Source organism: Notolepis coatsorum (assembly GCF_963971535.1).
Source record: "Notolepis coatsorum genome assembly, chromosome: 10".
Classification (NCBI taxonomy): Eukaryota; Metazoa; Chordata; class Actinopteri; order Aulopiformes; family Paralepididae; genus Notolepis; species Notolepis coatsorum.
In genome coordinates this window covers 13,355,333-13,379,076 of record NC_140174.1, presented here as the reverse complement: position 1 = coordinate 13,379,076, position 23,744 = coordinate 13,355,333, and the positions used below count along the sequence as shown (strand labels likewise).

The 23,744-nt window shown below is 45.8% G+C and overlaps 1 protein-coding gene across 1 annotated transcript in view; it reads left to right on the top strand.

The window, feature by feature from the left end:
* Positions 1–23,744, top strand: part of rhot2 (ras homolog family member T2) — an 85,094-nt gene that overhangs the window by 11,241 nt on the left and 50,109 nt on the right. The window contains exon 3 of the mRNA XM_084322814.1: positions 19,407–19,488. Within this exon, the coding sequence (XP_084178940.1) occupies positions 19,407–19,488 (82 nt within the window). The remainder of the gene's footprint in view (positions 1–19,406; positions 19,489–23,744) is intronic.

Below are 23,744 nucleotides of genomic sequence, written 5' to 3'. Positions count from 1 at the left end.
GGTATGAGAAGGTGGTATGAGAAGGTATTAGAAGGTGGTATGAGAAGGTATTAGTAGGTGGTATGAAGGTATTAGAAGTTGGTATGAGAAGGTATTAGTAGGTGTAGGTGGTATGAGAAGGTATGAGAAGGTGGTATGAGAAGGTATTAGAAGGTGGTATGAGAAGGTATTAGTAGGTGGTATGAGAAGGTATGAGAAGGTGGTATGAGAAGGTATTAGTAGGTGTAATGAGAAGGTATTAGAAGGTATTAGAAGGTGGTATGAGAAGGTATTAGAAGGTGGTATGAGAAGGTATTAGTAGGTGTAATGAGAAGGTATTAGAAGGTGGTATGAGAAGGTATTAGTAGGTGGTATGAGAAGGTGGTATGAGAAGGTATTAGAAGGTTGTATGAGAAGGTATGAGAAGGTGGTATTAGTAGGTGTAATGGTATGAGAAGGTAATGCACTACCTAAGAAGAACTTGACTTGAAAATGCATAAGATTGCACTTTTTTCTTACCCTGCCTTTTGAATGTGTCCTTATTGTTTTCACTAATGCAAAAAAAAGTTTTAATTATTGTTTACTACTACTAGTACTAGTAATTTTGCTGTTGTGAAGTTATATATGTTACACATATAGCCCTCGCCCTGTTATCTTTATCAAAACTGTTACCAACTGTAATACAAACAGTTCAGTTTGTCAGGTACATGCAACACAGATTACAGTGAGTGTTTACATCTGTCTGCTTGAGAAAATACTATGTTCTAACTTCTGCATCTGCAATAAAAATGATTAAAGTGAGATGAACAGTTCTTTTTAAATGTGTGATCTAAAGATAAACAAAGGGTTTTAAAAGTGTTATATTTATCTTATCTTATAGTACCAGAGAGAAGCTGAGGAGAATCAACCAGCAACAAAAGCTAAATTTGTTTAAAAAAAAAAAAAAAAAAAATGTTTTTTTTTTTTTTTTTTTTTTTTTTTATATCGAAATGGTATCGAAGTATCGATACTTTTCAAGGTATCGTATCGAAGTCGAAATTCCAGTATCGTGACAACACTAATACTTACCTGGTAGCTGCACCAACACGAATACAAGGCCTACCAGGTAAATGGTGTGAACAACATGAACACACTTAACAAATCAATCCCACACAACAGTGGACAGTGTTATAATAACGGTTCCACACAAACAACAGTGGACAATGTTAAAATAACCATTCCACACAAACAGTGGTAAACAATGGCAACCTCCAACAGCCTGGTCACTGGTAACTGACACAGAGAGGCGCCCGGACGAGTGTGTGCTGTCTGGTATATCTGTCCACCCGTCCCTCTTGAGGTGATTGTCATCAGCTGTTACCCATTAGACAATCAGCACTCTTCAGTGTAGGGACGGGCGGCACCTGATAGAGAAAAAGAGACAGCATTAGCCATCATTCAAACACACACACACATCACATCCAAAACATAACATATTTACATATACTAACCTGATGTTCAGATGGTGTCATAAATACAGTAATAATGGTAATGACCAACCCATGTACGTCACAGCCTCTGATTCGTCAGACCACTTTTTTGTCTCACGTGACACGACGGCGTCACGTGATCTTTGTTTGTATGCAGGGATTAATAAAATGGAGTCGTGATCGCTCGCGCTTGCAGCACCCATCAATGGCGGAGCCGCTACAGCTTTGTAGCCGGCTCTGAACGGGGTGTAACAATGGTCGAGTGTGTTCCTCCCCCTCGTGGAGCAGGCGATGTGCTGAAAAAAGGACGGCATCACTTTCTTCAGATTCGCCTGGTTGAAATCACCAGCCACTATCATCGCTGCGTCCGGATGTTTGATCTGGTGTCTGTTGAGGTGATCGTGTAATTCCACCAGCGCTTTGCCAGTATTTGCCTGTGGGGGGATATATACGACGGACATGATGACCGCGGTAAACTCACGGGGGAGGTGGAACGGACGGCACAGGATTGAGAGATGTTCCATATCTGGGGAGCATGAGCTTGAGAGAACATGCACCTCTTTGGGATTAACCCAGAGATTGTTCGTGAGGATGCAGACCCCACCTCCGATGCTCTTCCCAGAGGCTGTCATTATTGTTGTTATTATTTCTGTTATTGTCCTGTGATTTATCATTGATTATTACTGTTACTGTATTGTTTGTCTTGTTTCATGTAAAAAAAGGAAAAATAAAAAACATTTGTTAAAAAAAAAAGAATGAGACGTGCTATTTTGACCAAAATGGGACATAAAACATTAAAAAAGTAATAGTAAGTATACCAATAAAAAAACAATAAATTAACATATAAATACACTCGCGCTCAGGGGCACCTGAGATTTCAGGGGGGGCACGTGCCCCAGTGGTAAAATCGCCAGTGGCGCCACAGGGAGCGGCGTACTGGCTCATGTTAGGCAGGCCATGCATTATGCAGCAGCTTAGGCCACTGCGGTGGATCTTCATGTCCTCGGCTACAGTCCACCTGTCGCTGCTCTGGTCGTAGCGCTCGACGTTGGACATGGTTTTGAAGCGATTTAAGCCTCCGGCCACGAAGAGCAGGTCATCCAACACCCCGATGCCAAAGTCACTGCGGGGGTTGAGCATGTCGGGCAGGGCGCGCCAGGAGTCAGTCAAGGGGCTGTAGGCCTCCGCACTACGCAGGTTGTTTCCATGGTCACACCCTCCCACCTGAGGACAGGACACATGAGAGGAATGTTTTAGTGTGTGTCTCAGGTAGACAGGCAGGCAGACACGTTATTAATCCACTTAGGGCAATGAGGGCATCACAGCAGCATTGCAAGTCAAATGATACATATCTATAAAAAGATCTAGTATAAAGCGTTTGTCTCCGTGTGCACCTACCACATAGACTTGTCCTCCGTATGCAGCGACTCCCACTCCGCTACGCCTGCTGCTCATGGGGGCGATCAGAGTCCACTGGTTGGTGTCTGGGCTGTAGCACTCAGCTGTGAACAGCCACTCCACCCTCGGCACCGTGTTGAAGCCACCACAGATGTAAACCTGTAATAAGAAAGAATATTCTAATTTAGTTTATATATTCCATTTTATTTCATTCTACTTTAACCCATTCTCCGCCAATCACCTGTTAAGGCGGGTTTCTCCGCCATGCGTTGTCTGCCAATCACGCCGTAAGGCGTGTTTGAGATCAATATTTCATATTTTCGTCATGGTATTCATATTTCACCCACGGAGTCTTGGCTGATGCTGTCTGAGCCATCACAACTCTGCAACGCTTCAATACCGCCACCTGGTGGCCGATCGGCGAGTTGCCAAACCGGAAGTGCCCATTGTAGCTCGGTCCGTCCCCTATTTTCGTCCGGCCACTCGGTGATCATCCCGGGGCTCAATACAGACACCGTCGATATGGATCTTTGCCATAACTCAATAATCAACATGATTTGGACGTATATTAGTAATATACAAACCGGAAATGGATCGCATCGATCAACATCCCATAATTGGGATCTGTTTGCTCCACTCTCATCGCCCAACGCTACGAGGAGACTAAGGTGAGTTTCAGTGTTTTTCTTTATCATTTTCGATACAAACTGCTCTGATCAATATATCACCCATACTACATAAATCATTTAACGTCGGTCATTGAATTATAAACGACCCCCCCCCTCCGTTCACCCGCAGATGATCAGTCATGACGTTTAGGACCATGTACAGTTGAAATTTTTAATATAGCATGGATCGGTATCAAACTGCATTTGATAATCTAATGTATGCATTTATGCCTATATCTCACGTTCTATGAAATACTGCAGAAAACGATAAAAACATATTTATACTGTAGACGGTATTTTAGTATGAATGTGTGAATGAAAAAGTAAAACGTTCCTACATCCTGAACGATAGATAATTGATGTTGAATGGGCCATAGTAATGTCAATTTAGCAATACAATTTAAAAAGTTATAGCCCTGCAAAGGTGAACCACTCCATAGACAAATAGCGCTGGCAGAGGATGGTTTAGGATGGATATAAGCGTGGCAGAGAATGGGTTAATTGTCTGTTAATGTTGATGCACCAAAGAACCCAGACAAATTCCTTGTATGTGCAAGCTTACTTGGCAATAAAGACATTTATGATTTCTGATTCTGATTGATACTAATCGCTTAGTTTTTAATGTGAACATTCCTTGGGTTCATCTACCACACGTGTGTTCCTCAGTTCCGCCCACCTTGCCGTGGAGCACTGCGGCGCCAGCTTTGCTCCTGTGCTGCAGCATGGGTAAAATCAGTGTCCACTGGTTGGTTTCAGGCTCGTAGCGCTCGGCGGTGTTCAGTTCCACGTGTCCGTCGCACCCTCCCATGGCGTAGATACAGCCGTCCAACGCGACCACGCTGACGTAACAGCGGCGTGAGTGCATGGGAGCCGCCTGCAGCCAGCTGCGAGTGACGGGGTTGAACCTGCACACACTGCTGAGATTCTTGCCGGCCCAGCCGCCGACGCAGTAGACCAGACCGTGGAGATAAGCGCTGCCGTGGTGGATGACCCGGGGACTCTCCACCTCAACGCTCACGTCCATCCATCCACCGGCTCGGATATCGTAAGCCTCCATGCCATTGCCGCGACTATTGCCTCCGATGGCCAATAGGACCTCCTGGGGCAGGCGTGGGCGGGTCAGGGGGTTTGGGAGCCTGTCGGAGCTGTAAAGGACGCTGAGGATGAGGGCCCTGCAGTCGTGGCTGTCCCTCACCACAGGGTTCTTCAGGACGTTGTTCCCTAGGTAGTCAGGCCTCATCAAGCCCATGCGAACCTGGGAAGAGACAAGCAGACAGTGGGTACAACTTAGACAGCGGTTGTAGACGGTTTCACTGGAATTCTGTTGCTAGGGAAGTTTGGACCCAAATGTTTGAGAACCACTGTACTAGGGAACCTAGTGTTGTTTTAATGCAATGCACAGTAATACAATTCGTTACCTTGGGCAGCAGCAAAGGGATGTCTGTTTTACGCTCCTGACGGGAGTGGTCGATCCAACGGAGGACGGCCTCAAACACCGTCTCCTCGTTCTTCACGTTCAGGTCATCCCTCTCGATGATGTCCATCAGTTGCTGCAGGGACAGCTCCACAAACTCCTGTGAGACGGGCAGCATCTCCTCAAAGTGGCACACGATGAAGAGATGGGCCTTGCGCCTCAGGTCAGGGCAGTAGTAGATGTCTGCAAACCTCCAGATGCCGACACAGTTTTCCAGAGTCAGCTGGCCCTCTAGGAAGTCAGAGCACGCTCCTACTATGCCAGTGACTAAAAGCTGGTCTGCAGCCACCAGAAGCTCTTCCACGTTCTCTGCTGTCACTGGCACAAAGCGTGTGTAGGCGTACTCTATGATGAGCTGCATCATAGCCGCGGACACCCCAGGGATAGTGTAGACTGGTTTCTCTGAGTCGCTCCAGCGAGTGAAGAGGGTTCTGTGGGATGCAGAGTATAGAGATATCTGATGAGTAAACAGTAAGCAACATTCTGTCCTGTGTGCTAATATATATTCACTGTAGAATTATAGGGTCTTAGCACAGTAGATGTGCTGAAGGGTCTGCAGTTAAGTAGAAATCGACCTAAGATTTCCCCCTCTAAGTTCATTAGACCTGTTTGATATGTGAGAGTGCAGTTATTATTTTCCACATACTGTTTACTTACACGTCTACCTGCTGATGGCATCTCATGTTGTGTGACAGTGCTGCCATCCACTGGGCCGAGTTGGAAGTGTTTAGTTATCGCGTGTCACTTCCTGTGTCGTTGAACTTGTACAGATTTGTTTCAGAAAGAGAAACAGCGGACATTTTGACCAGGGATGTAAAGTTGCTTACCACGCGGACATTATTCCACCAGAGAGTGTGAGTTTGAGTAGTTAGCTAATTAGATGTTTAGTAAACGTCAGTGATTAGCGGACTACAGCTAACTATCGTATTTCCAGTTATCGCTAGCAGTTAGCAGAAGCTAGCTAGCTCGGAGCTAATAGCTAACGTAGCCCGTTGCACATGCGTTGCTAGCTGCTCTGCACTGGACATATCGGACGATATAGCACAGACCGGAGGACATTTAGCTAGGGTCTGTGCCGAAGGGACTCTGTACAAAGGCACACAACCAGTAATTTGCTAGCTCAGCAGCCGCTAGCACTAGCCTGTTGTACAGAGGCGGACCGCGAGTCTTCAGTCTGGCTGTCTGCGTGCTCACTACTGAGCGTAGGAGACACTCGGATACCCAACAGCGGGGCATCTGGTCTGCAGGAGCAGACTGGTAGCACCAATCGGACCGGGCAGCGTCTTCCCGCCTTGATCGCCACGCAGCGGTCGATTACTCTTCACCACAGAACCCCTCCGGGTTCTCACCACCAGGATTACTAGCTCTCTCTCTCCACCTCTCTCGTCCGGCAGAGGGAATTGTTCCTCTGCTGCTACAGTAACCGCGGCAACGTTGGCCAGAACACTTAAGTAAAACAATTTGGGCGCCCATCTAAATTTAGCTATAGTATTTTAATTAGGAATTGTATAAAGTACTAAGAATATTTGTATGTATGTTTTTTCCCCTTGTTTATATAAAATGGCATTATGATTCAACAGTTTCCTCGCTCTTTCTAGTCTAGGTGACTCCATTTAATTTAGTTTACTCAGTTGTGTAATTTGGTATCATTAGTTCTGTTTCGTTATGGCTTCGCTCAGCACCAGTTGCACTGTACTTCACTTCATGCACGAGCACTGAATAAAAAATTCCACCATGTACCTTTACATCCCAACATTCGTCTGGCCACACCCCCATCCGCTTACCTTCATAAGCAGGTGTGTGGTCACCTACTCGCCTCCTTCTTCACTTTCACCACAAGGAAGTGCCTTCGGTAGATCCCCACTTGACGAGGTTGTTAGTAGAAGAAAGTTGGAAAACAAAAGAAAGATACGTTGACATCATATCTTTATTTTCTCTCTCACTATTTTCGAGAAAATACGGCGATATTGTCTTCGTTACTGGAGTGTCTGGAAGATGATGGTCATTCCGACCTTCAACGGCTTTTTCGTATTAGGAGCTCACGCCGCTGACATGCTCCCCAGCTACAGTCCTCCTTGCTGCGGCTGGATGGGGTTGCCCTCCGGCCACACAGCTGGACTGTGGGAAGCACAGACTGTTGTGAGAAGCGGTTGTTTCCAGGATGGGTACGTACTGTTTTGCTTGCGAGCTCTGGTTGTTGTTGATGCTGTGGGGGTTAGCTGACAATTTACGAAACGCCGACTCCAGGCTGGGGTCCTCTGCTCGGCTTAAACGGCGTCGGAGGATCTTGGTCTGATGCCCATGATGGTCAATCTAGTGGGCCGCGACCAGGTCCTGGTGATTGATTGATTGATTGAAAACTTTATTAACAGATTGCAGAATGGGTACAATACAGTACAGCTCAATACACACAATTGTTAAGGGGATGCAGACCAGAGAAATACTTTCGTCTTGTTTACATCAGGGTCCCCCATTTTCAATTCATCAGGACATATATGACATACATGACATACAGATAGTCAGTACTGCTACATCTATACATTTATGACATACCAGATTTGCAAATACAGTACTGTTTGTGATACAGAAGGAGTCAGGAAAAGGGAGTATATACATTTGACGTAGAAACTGTACATTGGAGGAGGTTGGGTGGGGGGGGGGTTGGGTACACTGGGATATTGACAACCATACTGGGTAATCTACATTGGAGGTGGTTGGGGGGGGGGGGGGCACACTGTATATACAAGCAAAACTGTACATTGAGGGGGGGGGGGACACTGTACAAACAAGCAAAATTGTACATTGGACTATTGACAAAACCATACTAGGTAAATGACTGTACATTGGAGGGGGTTGGGTTAGGATATTTACAGGGGCCAGTGTTGAATTGCAGTCTCCCGTAGGTGTCCCTTGAGAGAGGTTTTGAAAGTGGGTAGTGATCCACATTCCTTTACAGCTTTGGGTAGGGCGTTCCACATTGATGTGGCATAATTGCGAAACGTGTTTAGTCCCTTATTTGAGCCGAATCTGGGTTTAACATGATTTGTGGAGCTCCCTCTGGTGTTGTGATTGTGGTATTCACTGACCTTTGGGAAGTATTTTGACATGTACATGGGTACCTTGGTCGTGTAGTGTATCTTGTAGACCAGGCCCATTGCAAGTTGCTGTACTCTGTCGTCTACTCTAAGCCATCCTAGGTTGTCAAAGTGGGCAGGGGTGAGGTGGGTTCTAGGAGTAAGGTCAAGCAGTAGTCTGACCAGTTTGTTTTGAGATGTTTGTAATTTTGTTTTTAGCGCCTTTGAGGTGCTTTGGTACCATGAGGTGCAAGCATAGTCGTAGTACCCCTGAATGAGTGCTCCTGCCAGAGTCTTCAGGGTATTCTTGTTTACCAGAGAGGAGATCCGGTACAAGAATCGAGTTTGTTGGTTGACTTTTTTTATTACATTGGATGCCATTTTGTCACAGGAGAGATTAGCCTCTAGGATGGAACCCAGGTAGGTAATTTCATCTTTCCTTGTGACAATATTGTCACCCACTGTAACTGAGAAGCCGTCGGTCTTGCTGAGTTTGTTATTTGAACCGAAGAGAATGGACTCTGTTTTGCCCATGTGTAATGATAGTTTGTTATCAGCGAGCCATATGCAGATTCTGCCTAGTTCCGAGCTGAGGGTTTTTTCAACCTGTAACTTGTTCTTGTCAGAGACCAGCAGGGCTGAGTCGTCCGCAAACAGGAACAAGTTGCAGTCACAAGCTGACGACATGTCATTTGCATAAATTAGGAACAGTAGCGGTCCTAGTATGCTTCCTTGTGGAACACCACAGCTCACTGTGAGGGGGGGGGATAGGGTACCGTTTACCTCCACCATCTGTTCCCTCCCCTCAAGGTAGGATTGCATCCAGCTCACTGATAGACTATCAAAACCAATTGCTTTTAGCTTGTCAATCAGAATGGAGTGATTGACCGTGTCAAAGGCCTTTTGTAGGTCCAGCATGACCATGCCGCAGTATTTGCCTGCGTCCACCTCTTGTTTGATGTGGTCATTCAAATAGAGAAGGCATGTGTCAGTAGAGTGGGATGTTCTGAAGCCAGATTGGAATTCGTAGATTAGATTTTTTTCCGCTAGGTACTTTTCGACCTGTTCGTAGACTATTTTTTCCATGACTTTCGAGATGGAGGTGAGAATAGAAACAGGGCGGTAGTTGCCTGGGTCTAATTTGCTGCCCTTTTTGTGCAGAGGGGTCACCCTCGCAATTTTGAAGTCCTTGGGGACGTGTCCCTGTTTTATGGAGAGGTTTATTATGTGTGTGATGATTGGGGTGATGGCGGCTGCTGAGTCTCTGAGGAATTTGGAAGGGATGTTGTCGTGGCCAGTGGCCTTTTTAGGTTGGAGGGCGCTCAGTTTATTGAGTACCTCATCTGTTGTTACCATTTCCAGCTTGAAGTCGTCCTTGCGGACCCCTAGGTTTTTGTAGTAAGCTACTATGTGTTCTACCCCATAAAGCCCTGAGTGGGAGGGTAGTTTGTTTACCAGTGTTGTGGCTGTTTGTGAAGAAAATGTTTAAGTAATTGGCTACATCCAGCTTGTCTGTGATGAGCGTGTTGTCCGTTTTTATGTTTATGTTTGAGAATCTGGTTTTAAGTTTTTTACTGCATCCTAGTTGATTATTGAGTAATTTCCAAAGTTCACGTGGTTTGTTTTTGTTTTCCTCAGTTTTGTCATTGATGAAATTCTTTTTTGCAGTTTTTATCATGGAGTTTACGTCGTTTCTTAGTCTGTTTCTTTCTAGTTTGAGTTCAGTCACGTGGGCTTGGAGTTCACTGCTCGTGCTTTTAGTAAGCTTTGACTGACTTTTTTCCATGACTTTTGAGATGGAGGTGAGAATAGAAACAGGGCGGTAGTTGCCTGGGTCTAATTTGCTGCCCTTTTTGTGCAGAGGGGTCACCCTCGCAATTTTGAAGTCCTTGGGGACGTGTCCCTGTTTTATGGAGAGGTTTATTATGTGTGTGATGATTGGGGTGATGGCGGCTGCTGAGTCTCTGAGGAATTTGGAAGGGATGTTGTCGTGGCCAGTGGCCTTGTTAGGTTGGAGGGCGCTCAGTTTATTGAGTACCTCATCTGTTGTTACCATTTCCAGCTTGAAGTCGTCCTTGCGGACCCCTAGGTTTTTGTAGTAAGCTACTATGTGTTCTACCCCATAAAGCCCTGAGTGGGAGGGTAGTTTGTTTACCAGTGTTGTGGCTATGTTTGTGAAGAAAATGTTTAAGTAATTGGCTACATCCAGCTTGTCTGTGATGAGCGTGTTGTCCGTTTTTATGTTTATGTTTGAGAATCTGGTTTTAAGTTTTTTACTGCATCCTAGTTGATTATTGAGTAATTTCCAAAGTTCACGTGGTTTGTTTTTGTTTTCCTCAGTTTTGTCATTGATGAAATTCTTTTTTGCAGTTTTTATCATGGAGTTTACGTCGTTTCTTAGTCTGTTTCTTTCTAGTTTGAGTTCAGTCACGTGGGCTTGGAGTTCACTGCTCGTGCTTTTAGTAAGCTTTGACTGACTTTTTTCCATGACTTTCGAGATGGAGGTGAGAATAGAAACAGGGCGGTAGTTGCCTGGGTCTAATTTGCTGCCCTTTTTGTGCAGAGGGGTCACCCTCGCAATTTTGAAGTCCTTGGGGACGTGTCCCTGTTTTATGGAGAGGTTTATTATGTGTGTGATGATTGGGGTGATGGCGGCTGCTGAGTCTCTGAGGAATTTGGAAGGGATGTTGTCGTGGCCAGTGGCCTTGTTAGGTTGGAGGGCGCTCAGTTTATTGAGTACCTCATCTGTTGTTACCATTTCCAGCTTGAAGTCGTCCTTGCGGACCCCTAGGTTTTTGTAGTAAGCTACTATGTGTTCTACCCCATAAAGCCCTGAGTGGGAGGGTAGTTTGTTTACCAGTGTTGTGGCTATGTTTGTGAAGAAAATGTTTAAGTAATTGGCTACATCCAGCTTGTCTGTGATGAGCGTGTTGTCCGTTTTTATGTTTATGTTTGAGAATCTGGTTTTAAGTTTTTTACTGCATCCTAGTTGATTATTGAGTAATTTCCAAAGTTCACGTGGTTTGTTTTTGTTTTCCTCAGTTTTGTCATTGATGAAATTCTTTTTTGCAGTTTTTATCATGGAGTTTACGTCGTTTCTTAGTCTGTTTCTTTCTAGTTTGAGTTCAGTCACGTGGGCTTGGAGTTCACTGCTCGTGCTTTTAGTAAGCTTTGACTGACTTTTACGAAACTCAGAGCATTTTTTGTCTCTGGTTTTCATAGCGGCCAGTGAACCCAGGATTCTCGAGCGGATGCTTCTCTGTCCCGTGCAGGCCCCATCTTTCATATACAAATGAAAGTATACCCTAACGAGGAAATGTGGGCATAGGATCTTCTTTATCGGGAGTTCCATGCTCAGTCGGCTGCAGCCCGAAATGGGAACTGTGCTGGCCCCGCTGTATGTCTGGATCACCGTTGAAAACTGTGTTCTGACATTCTTTTTCTTTTCCCTCTTAGGGGAGGGACTTGGACAGCGGCCTGTCTGAAGTGTGGCTTGTTATGTCGTTGTGTACAGTTCAGGTGATATCTGCTTAGCTTGCGTGCTAGTTTGTGAACTACTGTGTTAGCCAGTCAGCTGTTAGCTGCGACGCTAGCCCGCTGTGTTACCAGGCTAGTAAATATTAGCTTGTTGCTATCAGTCGGATAGCTGCTTAGCTGGCGTGCTAGTTGTGGCCTACTGTATTAGCCAGTCAGCTGTTAGCTGCGGCGTTAGCTCGCTGTGTTTACCAGGCTAGTAAATGTTAGCTTGTTGCTATCAGTCGAACGGCTGTTAGCTTAATGCTACACTGTTGAACGTTTTCTATGACTATAACATGCCTTAAACACTCTGACTACGACGTCATCTTTGACAGAGGATGTTAGTCGAACCTACACCGGGAGCCCTGCCAGCGAGGACTGCGTCAACATGGAGAAACGTAGCGGCTGGGTGGCGCAGCGACGCTACCCTCGTCGCCGACACAAGAGATGCTGTGTTCATCTTCGGTGTCCCGTTAGCCAGATTGCAGTTTGCTTGGCCTGCGCTCAGGGTAGGAAGGTCCCGACCGGACTTTAAACACTTCTTCTTTCCTTCCCTTCTAAATGTTTTGTAATAACGATGTTTTCCAAAACGTGTGTTGCTGCAATACATTGAGGATACGACGCGTGTTGTGTGTGAATTGTCTTGTCACTGGTATAGCTTCTCTCTCCATAGAAATCGGGTTGTTGTTTAAAATTGTAAAAATTGTAAAAATGATCTGGTTAGTTGTGATGAGAACATGTGTGTTCATGTAACATGAACTCACAACTAAGGGGGTTAATTAACCTATAAAGCTAAGTGACATGTGATTGAGGAATGAATTATTTTCTCAGCCTGTAATGACAATGAACAGTGTGTTCACATATTAACAGGGTTACCTGTTCAACTTGGCCGTATCAAGGGTAAGGAAGGAGGGGTGATCCCCTCGGTTTCCCTGGGGCTTCCCCACCCTCCTCTCAGACATGTTGTTTACAATATATTGTGTCACTGTTTGTGGGGATACGATGTAACCCTTAGCTTAATTGCTGGGGTTGTGCTTTCCGCTTGAGAAACTATATTTTCCTAAAGAAAAGATTGTTGGTCACTTATCATGTGTGCTTAGCAAGGCCTGTGGCCAATACATAATCGAGGATTCTGTATTCTCTCGTTATGAAAAACGGCGTTCCTCTGTAGCAAGAGTGTACTTTTGCCATTTTTTGTTGTGATGAAGGGTTGTGTGTGTCTTGTGATCTACAACTGGGTTAGGTTTGGCCACAGAAGCACATGTGTAAGTCTGGTACCGGGGCTCTTAAAGGGGGCCCTCTCTATTCTGTGTTTTTTCCTTAGTAAAAATTAGATAGCAGGTTAGCACATGAGCTATGTGAAGCTGTTAGATACTTCATGTAGCAGACTATGACTGTGTCATGCTCTATTTGTCATTACATCGTATCATGGGTGTGGGGTCGTAAAGGGGTGAACTGGTAATCCTTTCCTCCCCCTTTCTGATTGGTCAGGGGTTAAAACCTCCTGTCCTTCAAGGTTCCTGTCACGTTGCTGTTCGGCACGTTACAGGGTAAGAGGGGGGGGGAGTTTCCTGGTCCCACGCCCTGGAAGATTGGGCGTGTGCACCGCAGAAATTCCCCCGCCATAGAGTACGTCACTGTGCGCGTCTCTGTTGGTAAGACTTCCGTGAGTTGTTCAGGTCCATGGTATGGATCTGTTTCAGGGAGTTGTCAGAGCTCCTCCTCACGAAGCTCCTCCTCGGGCCTTCTGTGAGTTCGGACTCTCCTTCCCTGTGAGGGAGCCTCCTCAGAGTTCAGAGCTTCCTCCTCAGATTGTCAAGGTGAGTAGAACTTCAAAAAGGAGTTCTGCTCTATTGTGTGTGTATTCGATTCAATTCGATTATTGAGTGTGTATTGGTTCAGTGCCTCCTCCTCGGAGAGCCCTAACCCAAATATTACATAGCTCAATGTTGCAATATATTCTTTTCAATCTATACAGCTCGCGTGGGAAGTCTCTCTGGGGGTTTCCGTCTCCTCCCTATGGCGAGGGTGGTGGGATGTAAAAATGTAAAAAAAAAATTACCCTCAGCTGTGTCACGTGGGATTCATGTCAGTCTGTGTTTCTTTCTTTTTTGAATAAAAAGAGGAAGGTACATGAAGCACGACGGCTCCGTGTCGTTCTCCCAGGCGACTTGGAGGAACAATGTTTGGTGTCTTGCTAGACTATCCATTGATGTGTTTGGGTCTCGACGCATACATAGTGCTGGCTCGGTGTGTTTCTGTTAAAGAATCACGCAGGGGCTAAGTGCGCCTTGGTTGCTTGTTAAAACAGCGTTTTTATAGGGCAACTGGATGGAGTTGTCTCTTCCGAGCGCCAGTTTACTAGGTTGTCTCGATGAATTCTCGTTCATATCTGGGGGATGTTAACGGAATAGATCAGAACATAGGTAGAGGGGTCTCACGCCCTTGGGGTGGGCCACTGAGCACGGTCCAAATGGGACCGTCTGGGTGGCGCCCTCTTTTCATGTTTTAGATCGACACGCATACCTACCCCCTCTTCTGGAGTGGGCATGTCGGCGTGGTTAGGACACGGGACTGGTCTGGTCGCGCTGGTCCAGGTCAGTTAACCCGTTGTCCGCCGGGGATGCAGATCTGCTGTTCTGGTACCCTGAGGGACTTGTGCTTTTTTCGGGGGGGAAAAATGCCGGGTCGGCCCGGGTGTCACAGGGTTAGGCGTTATGGAGACCCTTTGTTGGGTACATGTTGTACTCTGCACTATCGTAATGGCTTACGGCCATACCAACCTGTACACGCCCGATCTCGTCCGATCTCGGAAGCTACGCAGGTTCGGTCCTGGTTAGTACTTGGTTGGGAGACCGCCTGGGAATACCAAGTGCGGTGTGCTTAGGGCTGGTTCTCCATTCTTTTCGCTCCTCTCTCTCACGTGTGGCGAAGAGGGGGCTGTTGGGGTGGTCTTGGACCTCCTCTGGTAACCCTGTGTGCTTCCCGAGCCGCCGGGCCCGGTCCGAAGTAATGTTTCGTCGACCCGTAGGCCTGGAATAACCCTTTTTTGAAAACTGAAACACTTGTACTGCGGTATAGCCGGTGTATACCCGCAGGTGTGTTTTGGAGTTTTTTCTTGAGGGGTTATAGGAACAACCACTGTCTGTACCGAGAGGGTGGTTGATTCTCTGGTGTGTTGGAGCAGAGTCAACTCCCGGGTTACCCGGTTGAGTGTGCCCCTGCACGTTCATGACGTCTGCCAATCATGTCAGCCTTCTCTGCCTCGACCCCCCTGGGTGGGTTTTTTTTAATGGAGGCTTTGTCATGGTGATCAACAACGCCAGCATACGCCCCTTCCGCCGGGGGGGCTGTTTTCAGCTGACTCTTTTGGCGCCTGTCTCGTCCGCAGTGCTCCAGGCTCAGGTTACAGCCTGCTGCCTGGTTTCCCCGGTGCGCTGCCTGCTTCCATTGGTTAACCTTTTTTGAGTGCTTACGGCCATGCTGACTGCCTGTTCTGCAGGGTCAGTGTGCCAGGCGGTGTGCTATTGGGGGGAAAGGGCCCGCTCTTGGAGGGGCCTTATCCGAATACGCTGGCGATGTGGGGGGCGGTGTCACTAAGTGACCACCTGGTGGGGTCTTGATGCCTGGCGTCATTGACCTCTCCGGGCCCCCTTTTTCCAGGGGATCCAGTCCCTTCGGTGGGTCTGGGTCTTCCTTCGCGCTCCGCTGCTACAGCCTTGCCACAGGGTTGGGTTGCTCTTGACCCCGTGATTTTGGGGGCAGTAACGAGGTTGTTCCTTCCGTTCGCTCCCGGGTGGCATGCGGGTTGTGCGTGTGTGTAGTCGTGGGGTCAAGCCACGGTCTGCTCACCCTGTGCGTTGAGTTGCTTGAGTTCCTCTTCGCACGGTCGGATCCGTCTCCCTCCCGTAAGCCTCCAATAGGGGGGGTATCCTCCATTAGGGAGGGTCGGGGGGCTCGGTCCTCCCCGGTCTGATGGTTGTGGGGGGCCTCAGCGGGGTACATTTGTCGGGCTATGGCTCCCGCTCAGCTCCTGTTGTGCAACTGGTGCTGAGCGAAGCCATAACGAAACAGAACGTAAGGTTATGTATATATAAGAGTTATGGTGCGCTCAGCACCAGGACGCCGCTGCGGCCCTTGATCTCGCCTTATGGTGAAAGTTTGGGAAGGAGGCGAGTAGGTGACCACACACCTGCTTATGAAGGTAAGCGGATGGGGGTGTGGCCAGACGAATGTTGGGATGTAAAGGTACATGGTGGAATTTTTTATTCAGTGCTCGTGCACGAAGTGAAGTACAGTGCAACTGGTGCTGAGCGAAGCCATAACTCACAGAACTTGGTTATATACATAACCTTACGTTTGGCAGTTAAGGCATCCAACCAACCCCCTAAGGTGAAATTTATATACAGTCCTTTAAGCTCCAGCACAGTAGAAGTATAGTATCTTTTTACAGTAGACGTACAGTATAGTATCTTTTTACAGTAGACGTACAGTATAGTATCTTTTTACAGTAGACGTACAGTATAGTATATTTTTTACAGTAGACGTACAGTATAGTATCTTTTTACAGTAGAAGTACAGTATAGTACCTTTTTTCAGGAGGCGTACAGTATAGTATCTTTTTACAGTAGATGTACAGTATAGTATATTTTTTATAGTAGACGTACAGTATAGTATATATTTTTACAGTAGACGTACAGTATAGTATATTTTTACAGTAGATGTACAGTATAGTATATTTTTACTAACCAAGTTAACCTGAACCAAGCTAAACTTACCTGAAATAGGCGCTGCAGCCACACAGGATTGGCCTGTGGGCATTAAACTCAGTGCTGTTGACTTTAATAACCACATCACAGAACCTTCCCTCCAGACGCAGTTCATTAAGGATTGTACAGGACATGGCGCCTGTTTCCTTTTCCATGTGGTGATTTTTAAATTGTATCTACAGTATATTCAAGCTTACAGACAAGTAGCCGGAAACAACAAGTGATATCTTCACTTGTCTTCTGAGATCTGAGATCTTCTATACACAAATGTTCTAGAAGAATCTAGAATGTTTGATTGTGACATCATACTGTGACATCACAACGGAACATGTTTGAGTTCTATTTGAATAATATAAATAATATGTATAATACTAGACAATTCCGCGCATGGAAATTGTGAAAGTGTGGGTGATGCCTGTGCACCACCAGCCAACGGGAGAGGGTCTGTATTGTCTCTGTATTGTCTCTTTCCACAGCAAAACGGTAGACAAGGCACCTTGGTTGAGAAATGCAGGCTTCAATCTATGTTGTTTAGTCTATCTGTAGCTGTACAATGAGATCTTTCAGAGAGAATTGTTGAATAGATACACAAATGTTCTAGAATGTTTGATTATGACATCATACTGTGACATCACAAATGTTCTAGAATGTTTGCTTATGACATCATACTGTGCCATCACAAATGTTCTAGAATGTTCTATTATGACATCATACTGTGACATCACAAATGTTCTAGAATGTCTATTATGACATCATACTGTGACATCACAAATGTCCTCGATGTGCTATTATGACATCATACTGTGACATCACAACGGAACATGTTTGAGTTCCATTTGAATAATATAAATTAGGGCTGCAACTAATGACTAATTTGGTAGTCGACTAATCTGCCGATTATTTCTTCGATTAGTCGACTAATCGAAAACCAATGTAAACAACAAAAAAAAAAAAAAAAAGGATTTTTTATTTTTTTTTTTTAATTACCTATCTTTGTGAAAGTGGCTTCTCAGCTCTGGTCCAGCTGAAGATAGAGCAGAGGAACAGATTGGACATTGAGCATGACCTCAGAGTTGCTTGTCTACCATCACCCCAGACTTTTGTCAGGACCAAACAACAACATCATAACATGATGATCCCATAGCAAATTAAAATAATGACTCATGAAACATTTGAATTTGGATCTTTAAGCCACTTTAAATGAAAATGTATTTGAAGAACAATACAGCAATCACTCATAACAAGATAAATAAATTAAATAATACAAATTAAAGTGGAAGTGTACTTTAAATAACTTTTGTTTGCTGTGTGTGAGGAGTCCGTGTGTGTGTGTATGTGTGTGTGTCTTACTCTGATCGCTGTGTGAGTGAGAGGTGTGTACTGTGTAATTTGTGTATGTGTGTGTGTCTTACTCTGATCGCTGTGTGTGAGTGAGAGGAGTGTGAATGTGTGTGTGTCTTACTCTGATCGCTGTGTGTGAGAGAGAGGAGTGTGAATGTGTGTGTCTTACTCTGATCGCTGTGTGTGAGTGAGAGGAGTGTGTATGTGTGTGTGTCTTACTCTGATCGCTGTGTGTGAGTGAGAGGAGTGTGTATGTGTGTGTCTTACTCTGATCGCTGTGTGTGAGTGAGAGGAGTGCGTGTGTAATGTATTGTGTGTCTAGTCTGATCATCATCTCCTGCAGGGGAACAATGTTTTCAATGTCCAAAATTTGCTATGGGATCATCATGTTATGATGTTGTCTGGAACCCTGAGAAGCCACTCTCACAAAGATAGGTAGTGCACAAAAAAAACTTGGAACGGACGTTCGAACCTTCTTTTTTTAATTATTATTATTTTTTAATCCTCTTTTTCTCCGCCTTTTTTATTTAAATTTTCTTTATCCCAATTTAGTCGTTATGCCAATTCCCCCCCTCCCCTACCTGGTTGTTGTGCGCATGTTCCTCCTACTGGTCGGTACAAGGGAACCCTGAAGTCACCACATGCTTCCTCCGACACATGTGGAGACAGCCCTTTTGCTCTTGATGAGCTGGTTGGCACCTTGCATGGTTGCCTCCGCTGTCGGTGTGTGAGTAAATGGGTGAAAATGTGAGGAACAAATTGTAAAGCGCCTTGGATAAAAGAGATATAATAAACGCACCATTTACCATTCAACAGCTGCACACGGTAGCTCGCGTTGACCTTCGTGAAACGTAGCCCGCGATAACTGGCCGTTCGCCACTGTACATAGTGTGTTAAAGTGTATGGTTACTTACTTTACCTATCGTGCAACACGGTGCCGCTCTGTGTAGTGTGGGGGACGGTACAGGTACACGGTATCAGCTTAAATGGTGCTTTTATGATTGTAGAGGAAAATCGACCGTTGCTGATACCGTTTTCCTTACTTTGCATCATAGAGAGAACACTTGACCTTTGCCACAGTGCCTCCTCTCAGGTAGCGATAAGGCAGCGACTCAGAAGTCTCAGCCATGGTCCGTTTACCACCAGCAATGCTGTATCGCTCATACTTCCTGTTTAATTGGCCTATATTGACAGTTTGGAAAATGTCTTATCTCCTTTTGTTACTTGGTATGCCTGACTAAGTTTCAAGATGAAGTCTGCTGCTCTGGGAATTGGACCGCATTTATATAACGCTTTTTATCCTAAAGCGCTTTACAACGTATGCCTCACATTCACACATTCACACGAGGCGACCATGCAAGGTGCCAACCTGCTCATCGGGAGCAGTTAAGTGTCTCGCTCAAGGACACTCCGACACGCTGCCCAGAATCGAACCAGGAACCTTCCGATTTACCAGATGAACGCTCTACCTCCCCTGAGCCACTGTCACCCACTCATGACTATTAATATTTACAATAGCACACTTTAACTTTAAATTGTATTCTTTAATTGTATTTCATTTTCAAATACTGCAAGGATTACATCATGCTTGTCAGTTAGAACATCTCTTTCAGTGAAGTAGAGCCTGAAGACATTTTGATTGGTGGACTATGTCACTAATATCGTTCATCATTTTGCAAACGGTCAGTTGGAAGTGCCTCTCGTCTATCTTCCTCCAGGTGCCGCTCAGAGCTGAGGAGATCACCATCCCTGCCGACGTTACTCCAGAGAAGGTGCCCACACACATAGTGGACTACTCAGGTACAACAACTCTCCTAGATTCCATTAAGTAATCCATTTGTAAACAAAGAAAAAAACAGACATTCAATTGTGAGGAAGAATAGAGGTGAGGAGTGAGTGTATGTGGCAGCGGGAGGAAAAGAGCTGCAACCGGATTCTTTTCTCAGACCGCTCCTTTTTCATGCGGCTGATCTCAGCGTTTGTATTTGAAAACCGGTGAACTTTTCTGAAAGGTGCCGGGGTCGTCGTCACTGTCACTCCTTTTCAGACAACCAATCATATCCGACGAACCGTGTCACGTGACCACATCCTCCTCGCTCTGCGGCCGTCCAAACTCATCCAAACGTCCTCCGGTTGGTTGGTGGTCATCGTGACAAAACATCAATACAGTAAAATAACAAATGGCTAATAAAAACCAAACGGGCGAATTGTGATGCCAGGTAATAATAAAAATAACAAATATACAATAAAAGACAAAGGGGTGAATCATCATGCCAGACAATAGAAATAAATAACAAATGGGCGGCTAGGTGGTGTAGTGGGCAAGGCACTCGCCACCAGTGTGGAGACGCTAGGATTCGCGTGTTCGAATCCAGCTCTCCACATTGTTTTCAGTTTAGCTGGTCGTCCGCAGTAATACACATTGGCCGTATTACGGGGAGGGAAAACTGAAGGGTGGGGATCGAACGTTGTGAACAAGCGACTCCTACAAGTCGGTTGGTGCGCCTGCGCAGTAGAATCAGGAAGTGTCGGGGCAGCGTGAGCCTCCCACGCGTTACTCCTCGACACTGAGAGATCGAGCTGCGCAGGTGAAAAGATGCGACTGCTGTTACCTCAAGTACCGGAGGGGACTTGTGCTATGTATGACTTAGTCCACATTGCAGCCGGCTTGTGGGAGGCAAGAAACAGCGTTCGTGACAGGGGAGGGTTGAATTGGATGATACGAAATTGGGATGGGAGAAAATATAGAAAAATGGGAGAAAAAGTGGATAAAAAAATAAAAAATAAATAACAAATATACAATAAAACACAAAGGTACAAATCACGGTTCTAGACAGTAAAATAACAAATAGATAACGTTAATCAAAAGCAACAACGCTAGTCTGTCATACAACAGTGTTTAGGTGATTGGTATACATATAAAACTCCCAGTGCCCTGCCAGCGCTTTTCTGCTATTTGGACACAATCAGATCTCTCTAATGGAGAATAATGTGTTATATCTCTCACTTTTGTCCAGTGGCCGCAAACTGATGGTCTATAAGTCTATAATGTTAATTAAAAAGACGGATGGGATCGGAAAAGTTTAGTACTCTGAGTCGGTATCGCCCGATACTACTACTCGTCAAGTCAAGAGTTTTATTTGTCACGGCATACAAGCATACAGTGAAATGCGGGGGGTCTTGCCCGCAACGATTGTGCAATAATACAAGTAATAAGACATAACAGGTATATGTACATAAAGTTTACAAAAAGCATGGTAAGACATGCTAAGGTCCTGCGATAGTGCAATACACTGTTAGCTACGGATGAGGCACTGGGTCTTATGTACAGTAAACTGTGGTGTTCCACAAGGAAGCATACTAGGTCCGCTACTGTTCCTAATTTATGCAAATGACATGTCGTCAGCTTGTGACTGCAACTTGTTCCTGTTTGCGGACGACTCAGCCCTGCTGGTCTCTGACAAGAACAAATTACAGGTTGAAAAAACCCTCAGCTCAGAACTAAGCAAAATCTGCATATGGCTCGCTGATAACAAACTATCATTACACATGGGCAAAACAGAGTCCATTCTCTTCGGTTCAAATAACAAACTCAGCAAGACCGACGGCTTCTCAGTTACAGTGGGTGACAATATTGTCACAAGGAAAGAAGATATTACCTACCTGGGTTCCATCCTAGAGGCAAATCTTTCCTGTGACAAAATGGCATCCAATGTAATAAAAAAAGTCAACCAACGAACTCGTTTCTTGTACCGGATCTCCTCACTGGTAAACAAGAATACCCTGAAGACTCTAGCAGGAGCACTCATTCAAGGGTACTACGACTATGCTTGCACCTCATGGTACCAAAGCACCTCAAAGGCGCTAAAAACAAAATTACAAACATCTCAAAACAAACTGGTCAGACTACTGCTTGACCTTACTCCTAGAACCCACCTCACCCCTGCCCACTTTGACAACCTAGGATGGCTTAGAGTAGACGACAGAGTACAGCAACTTGCAATGGGCCTGGTCTACAAGATACACTACACGACCAAGGTACCCATGTACATGACTAAATACTTCCCAAAGGTCAGTGAATACCACGATCACAACACCAGAGGGAGCTCCACAAATCATGTTAAACCCAGATTCGGCTCAAACAAGGGACTAAACACGTTTCGCAATTATGCCACATCAATGTGGAACGCCCTACCCAAAGCTGTAAAGGAATGTGAATCACTACCCACTTTCAAAAACACTCTCAAAAAACACCTAAGGGAGACTGCAACTCGAAACTGGCCCCTGTAAATGTCCGAACACAACCCCCGCCAACACCCCCCCCCCCCCCCCCACTCCTACCCCCCCCCCCCCCCCCCCCCCCCCCCCCAACCACCTCCAATGTACAGTCCCACCCCCACCTACCCAATCCAATGTACAGTTTCTACGCCTAATGTATATACTCTTTTCTTTCTGGACTCTTTTTGTATCACAAATACAGTACTGTAATTGCAAATCTGGTATGTCATAAATGTATAGATGTAGCAGTACTGTCTATCTGTATGTCATGTATGTCATATATGTTACGATGAATTGGAAATGGGGGACCCTGGTGGAAACAAGACGAAAGTCTTTCTCTGGTCTGCATCCCCTTAACAATTGTATGTATTGAGCTGTACTGCACTGTACCCATTCTGCAATCTGTTAATAAAGTTTTCATTCATTCATTCATTCACACTACTATACAATGCTATACTATACAATCTACAGTTATACCATGTGTCCTTATGCTAGCTTGCTATCCATCTGTTTACTATACAAGAACCACTCCCGTTCTTGTTTTTAAAGTGACCTTTCATTGTGTAAAGTGACCGTTGACTGTGAGCGTGTGCAGCATGTGTGTGTGTTCATGCTAAAGTGACTGTTAGTGTGTGAGCGTATACAGTATGTGTGTTATGTGTGTGCTCATGTGTGCTTGTGTGTGGAGAGTTCAGTGTTCAAGACTGATGGCCTGGGGGAAGAAGCTGAGCCGAAGTCTCTCTGTCCTAGTTACTGGTGTTCGCAGGCGCTTGCCTGACCGCAGCAGCTTGAACAGGCTGTTGTTGGGGTGGTGAGGGTCTTGCATTATTCTGCAGGCTCTGGATTTGCACCTCTTGTTATATAAGACCGCTGTGGAGGGAGGCACAAATGTAATCCTTAATCAGCCTCTCAAAACATTTCATGACCACAGAGGTGAGTGCCACCGGTCTGTAGTCATTAAGACTGTTGGGGAGGATTTCTTTGCTACCGGTATTATAGTGGACACCTTGAAGCAGGCAGGGACCACTGATTCAGCCAGGGATAGATTAAATATGGTGGTGAACACTGGGGCTAGCTGGTTAGCACAGGACTTAAGTATACGTCCTGTTATCCCATCTGGGCCAGCTGCCTTTCTGGTGTTCACCCGCATAAATGCTCTTCTCACACTGTGTTCCGTCAATGAGAGAGTGTCCCCCCCCCCCGCGCGGATGCCCCCCCCTCCACGACGGCCGGCGCGTCAGTGATGTCGTTAGCTGGTGAGCTAGCGTCGCTACTGTTTACCCCAAACCGTGCGTAAAAGGAGTTGAGCTGGTCCGCGAAAGAGGCGTCTTTCTGCACTACCCATTGAGGGGGCACTGACTTTGTAGTCAGTTATCGTCCGTAGTCCTCGCCATAAACCTCTTGTCATTCTGGGCCATTTGTGCCTCCATCTTGTCAGCGTATGACCTCTTAGCAAGTTTTACAGCCTTGCGCAGAGTATAGACTGTAGCCTTATACTCTTCCATGTTTCCTGACGCTCTGCCCAGGTTATAAGCAGTGCTGCAAGCGTTCAGAGCCACTCGGATAGTACTGTCAACCCACGGTTTCTGGTTCAGGATGACCCTAACCTTCTTCGTGGGGACAATGCTATCCGCTAGTGTTGTTATCAGCGAACTCACTGACGTCACTGGAGCTCGCCTGAAGCACTCCCCAGTCGACGTCATCGAGTGCGTAGCGTGGCCTCTGATTGGTCGGACCACTTCTTTACCTCACGTGACACGACAGCATCACGTGATCTC